At 61.8% G+C, this 4,151-nt stretch overlaps 1 protein-coding gene across 1 annotated transcript; it reads left to right on the top strand.

Annotated features, from left to right (window-relative positions):
- Positions 1-620: 620 nt before the first annotated feature.
- On the top strand, positions 621-2,804 carry LOC131274257 (insulin growth factor-like family member 1). Its single transcript, XM_058279496.2, has 4 exons — positions 621-891; positions 1,378-1,431; positions 1,543-1,802; positions 2,312-2,804. Exons 1-4 carry the CDS (start codon positions 867-869, stop codon positions 2,342-2,344), a joined length of 372 nt encoding a protein of 123 aa, XP_058135479.1. The 5' UTR covers positions 621-866; the 3' UTR covers positions 2,345-2,804.
- Positions 2,805-4,151: the final 1,347 nt, after the last annotated feature.

Below are 4,151 nucleotides of genomic sequence, written 5' to 3'. Positions count from 1 at the left end.
CCCTCCCTGACATGCCAGCCGCAGCCCACCTGGGTGCCCAGGCCCCACTGCACCCCTTTACGGCAGCAACAGCCAGGCCCGGTGCCCGACGTGACTGCAGCCCCTTGGCGGCCACCCGAAACCAAGCACCCCAGAGCCGTTGGAGGAGAACAAGCTGCGCAAGGCAGTGGCTCTTGGCAGAGGTGTTAAGCCGGATCCCGAGCCTTCTCCATTGTCAAGCTGGCTAATTCCTTGGCTGTGACTCACCAGGAGAAGTAGATATTGCATCACTCCATGGCTTTCACACAATCAGGAAAGAAACTTTTACTGAACGATATTTGATAAGATGTGCTGGGCTCATGGATTCCCAGGGCCCCCCACCCCCCATGTCCTCACCGCACACGGTGACCCGGGTCCCGCGGCAGCCCTCACGGGGCCGCTCCTTCCCCTGCTGCCCCCACATCCTGGCCACAGGGCACCTCTTCTTGGAGCAAAACACGTGCCTGTCTCCCACTGAACGAGCGTGTCAAGAACCACAGCCTCTGGCAGCGCACCGAGGGCTGCGTGCCAGCTCCCACGGGACGTCACGGGCAAGGAAATAACGAAAATGTGGAGGCCAACAGCCCCCCGACGCTCTCTGCTTTTCCCCTCTCAGTCTGTCTGTCCCTCTCTGTCCCGATCTCCCTCCCTCTCTTCCCTGCCCTCCAACCGTGAACTCCATACAAAAAATTGACTTTGTCACACTCACCACTGACTCATCCGGGCCAGACACAGATCCTGTGGCATATACGTGAGGATGAGGGATCAGTGACGTCACCAGGCGAATAAAAGGACCTGCTGGGATCTGCTGCTCATCTCTTGACTCCACTGCCTCCAACCCCAGAGCCATGACTGCACAGTGCCGCCACCTGGGTAAGGAGACCCCGCCTGGCCCCCATCATTGCCTCCTCTCTGCGCAATGTCCCTCATGCATCGGCTCAGCTCGGGTCCCTTCCCCAGACCAGTGCCCACCGCCTCGCCCGTCTGCAGCGAGGTCCCCGCTTCCCATACCCGTGATACCACCAAATCGCCAGCCCCCTGCACAGCCCGACCCCCACTGTGCCTCCTTTTCACCGCCCCCCCCATTCCCAGGAAGCTTCATCCCACCCCCACCCCAAACCCTAAACTCATCTCTTCCAAGAGTCCTGCCTGACACCCCCTCTCTCTGCCCAGGACCTAACTCCCAGTGACCCCCAAGTCCAGGGTTGATGACCTCCCACCAGGGGCTGCTCCTAACCCTTCCCTGAGCCTCAGGCAGGACAGACATCCCCTCGGGCCTTCCCTCCCTGGGGCGGACTCTCCAAGGTGGCCCGGGCATCGGCTCTGTCAGCCCGTCCATCCCTCTCTCCTCCTCCGCAGTTGTCCTGGCCACTCTCTGCGTCCTCGCGCCCCTCTGCATCCGCGGAGCCCCAGGTGAGCACAGGAGAAGCGCAGACCCCCGGGGAGGGGAGTGGGGCTCCCACAGGGCCCCAGGCGGGGGACCCCTGCCCGCTGCCTGGGCCCAAGCAGCCCCGCCTCTTCCAGCCCCCCCAGCGGGCGCCCACCTGTTGCTCTGCCGGCCGTTCCCCACGTGTGGGGACGAGGTCTTCAACCCCGAGCAGTACTGTTGCCACGACCACGCCGTCGTGCCCCTGAGCACGGTCCGCAAGTGTGGAAACTGCACCTTCAGCCTCTGCCACGAGCAGTGCTGCCCCGGGCTGTACGACACCGAGTCCCTCGTGGTGAAGGCGAAAGGACAGGACTGTTCCTCGGAGCTGTCCTCGGAGGACAGGGTCTGTTCAGAGGTGAGACCCTGCCCATCCTGTGGGCTTAGGACGTTCGGGGGTGGGGGGAGGAGGGTCTGGGGGAGCCCCTGCCTGCTCTCTGCATCGCCTGTCCCCATCTACCTGTTCCCATCCACCTGTCTCCATCGCCTGTCCCCATCCCCCATCCCTGTCCCCATTCACCTGTCTTCATCGCCTGTCTCCATCACCTGTCCCCATCCAGCTGTCCCCATCCACCTGTCTCCATTGCCTGTCCCCACCCACCTGTCCCCATCCCCCATCCCCATCCACCTGTCCCCATTCACCTGTCTTCATCGCCTGTCCCCATCCACCTGTCCCCACCCACCTGTCCCCATCCACCTCTCTCGTCAACCTCCTCTCTTTCTGAGCTCACTGCCTCTCCTCTCTTTCTAGCTGAGGTTCTCGTAGGTCAAGGTATTTGCTTTCCTTCCCGAGTCTCCTCTCCATTCTCCTACTGGCTCCTCTCTCTAGCCCTCTGTCGTGCTCACGCTCTCCCTCTCTCCCCTCAGCATCCACTTATCCAAGATGAGATGACCAGATGACCTCTTGATGCTGCATCTGGGATGAGCGAGGCTGAAGGTCCCCTTACGTCTTGGACAAAACCCGGGTGTTTGCTAGCAGGAAAGGCTCGCCCTCCTCAACACTGGCTCTGCCCTGGCGGGTGACCGGCGCCCTCTCACCGCCGCCGGACACGGGGCGGGGCTTTGTGGGGAAGGGCGTCCCCAGCATCAAGAGGACACAGAGTCCAGGCTGACTCTAAGGACTCTTCCCACAATTGCTTTCCTCGGGCCCTTCTGTCCCCCAGGGCCAAGTTTTAAATGCTGTTAAAGGCACGTTTTACATGTTGAATGTTGACCCGAGGGGGTCAGGAAGAGCTGAGCGGGGTGGACACGGGGCCCCTGCTCAGGTGTCCAAGGTGGCAATATATGCCCACGTTACCTATACGCACAAATTTCAAGACATGCCCCCAGAATTTCCTGCGTCCAATGAATAAAAGCCTCATGTCAGTAACAAGGCTCCGTGGTCTTGCCTCGACTTCTCCGGGGTGTGGGACAGAGGAGACTCATTCCCTGGGGACCAAGGGCTGCTCACCCCTGAGCCGGGAGATCGATTCTCGGGTCCACCCAGTGAGGACGGGCGGGGCCGGGCGCCCCCTGGCGGGAGCTGCATGCAACACACCTCAGCCGGGAGCAGGCAGAGGAGGCGCCAGTTCTGGGGCCCGTCGGCCAGTCCAAACCAAGACCACATCTCCAGAGCGTGGTGTTTTGCAGACGCTGCGCTCTCAGGCTTTCCCGCATCACCTGCTTCGCTGTCCCGCCAGTTGGCTGGTGGATGTGGCTATTAGGCCTATTTTACAGGAAGGGAGGCATGGCCAGGCTTGGGTTGCACAGGCTCGCACGGACCCCCGCAGGCTCACACTTTCATGCGTGAGATGGAGGAATTGCGGCCGGCCGCATCGTTGTGTAAAATGGTACAAATAGAACGCCGAGGTGCAGGATGGGGAGTTCCGGGGGGCTGTAGGTGCATGCGAAGTCCTGGAGCAGCGGACGTTGACCCTGAGACCCTCAGGAGCAGCCGCGGAAAGACCCGCCGAGGAGAATTCCACAAGGGGAGCAGCAGGGGCAAAGGTCCTGAGGCAGCGAACGGGTCTTCACTGAGGACAGGGGCAGAGGCGCAGAGCCTGGGTGAGGGGAGGCAGGAGAGGGAGGGGCAGAGGTGTGAAATCTCCTAGGGCTGAGACCCCGGCGGGGTTCCCAGCAGCGACCCCTCTGCACTTGCCCAGGGTGCTGTGTGCTCACTCATTTACTCCTCTCCAGTCCTTAGAGTTCAGTTCTATTAGACTCTGCCTTCAAGCTGGGGAAACTGAGGGACACACAGATTCAGCAAGGAGCCCGGCCTCTCTCACGTCAAGTCACGACCTGGCAGAGCCGGGATCCGGTAACAAGGCCCTGAGCACCGGGCCCTCCTGCCCTTACGCCATGTCACCGTGACAACCGCCGGTCTCGGCAGTTTCCTGGTCATTTCTGCGACCCCAGCTCGCACAGGCAGTTCTCAATAAATATGCGTTGCATCAGTGCATTGTTTGTCTGCAGTTGTCGGGTGAAGGAGGGAGGCTTAGTGGTGTCACTTCCCTGGGGGCAGAGTCCGGCAGCATCTGCGCCCCGGCCTGCTGCCCACGCCCGGGCCAGGGCCCCTGCACCTGGCGACACCTTCCAGAGGTTCGTGCCTGGGAGACTCAGCTGGGCACGACTGGCAGAGGGCAAGCAGGGGGAGGAGACGGGTCTCAGGCTGGCAGAAGGCCTTGGCTTTCCAAAACTCCCCTCCCTGAAGGGGAACATTCAGGCATGG

The sequence above is a fragment of the Dasypus novemcinctus genome, chromosome 18, assembly GCF_030445035.2.
Source record: "Dasypus novemcinctus isolate mDasNov1 chromosome 18, mDasNov1.1.hap2, whole genome shotgun sequence".
In the NCBI taxonomy this organism is placed as follows: domain Eukaryota; kingdom Metazoa; phylum Chordata; class Mammalia; order Cingulata; family Dasypodidae; genus Dasypus; species Dasypus novemcinctus.
This window is presented reverse-complemented; position numbering and strand designations above follow the sequence as displayed.

Bases quoted from the DNA above. Each gene is read 5' to 3' on its own strand.
- LOC131274257 (XM_058279496.2), top strand. From the start codon at position 867: ATGACTGCACAGTGCCGCCACCTGG. The intron at 892-1,377 runs GTAAGGAGACCC...CCTCCTCCGCAG, and splicing joins TGCACAGTGCCGCCACCTGG to TTGTCCTGGCCACTCTCTGC. The intron at 1,432-1,542 runs GTGAGCACAGGA...CGCCTCTTCCAG, and splicing joins CTGCATCCGCGGAGCCCCAG to CCCCCCCAGCGGGCGCCCAC.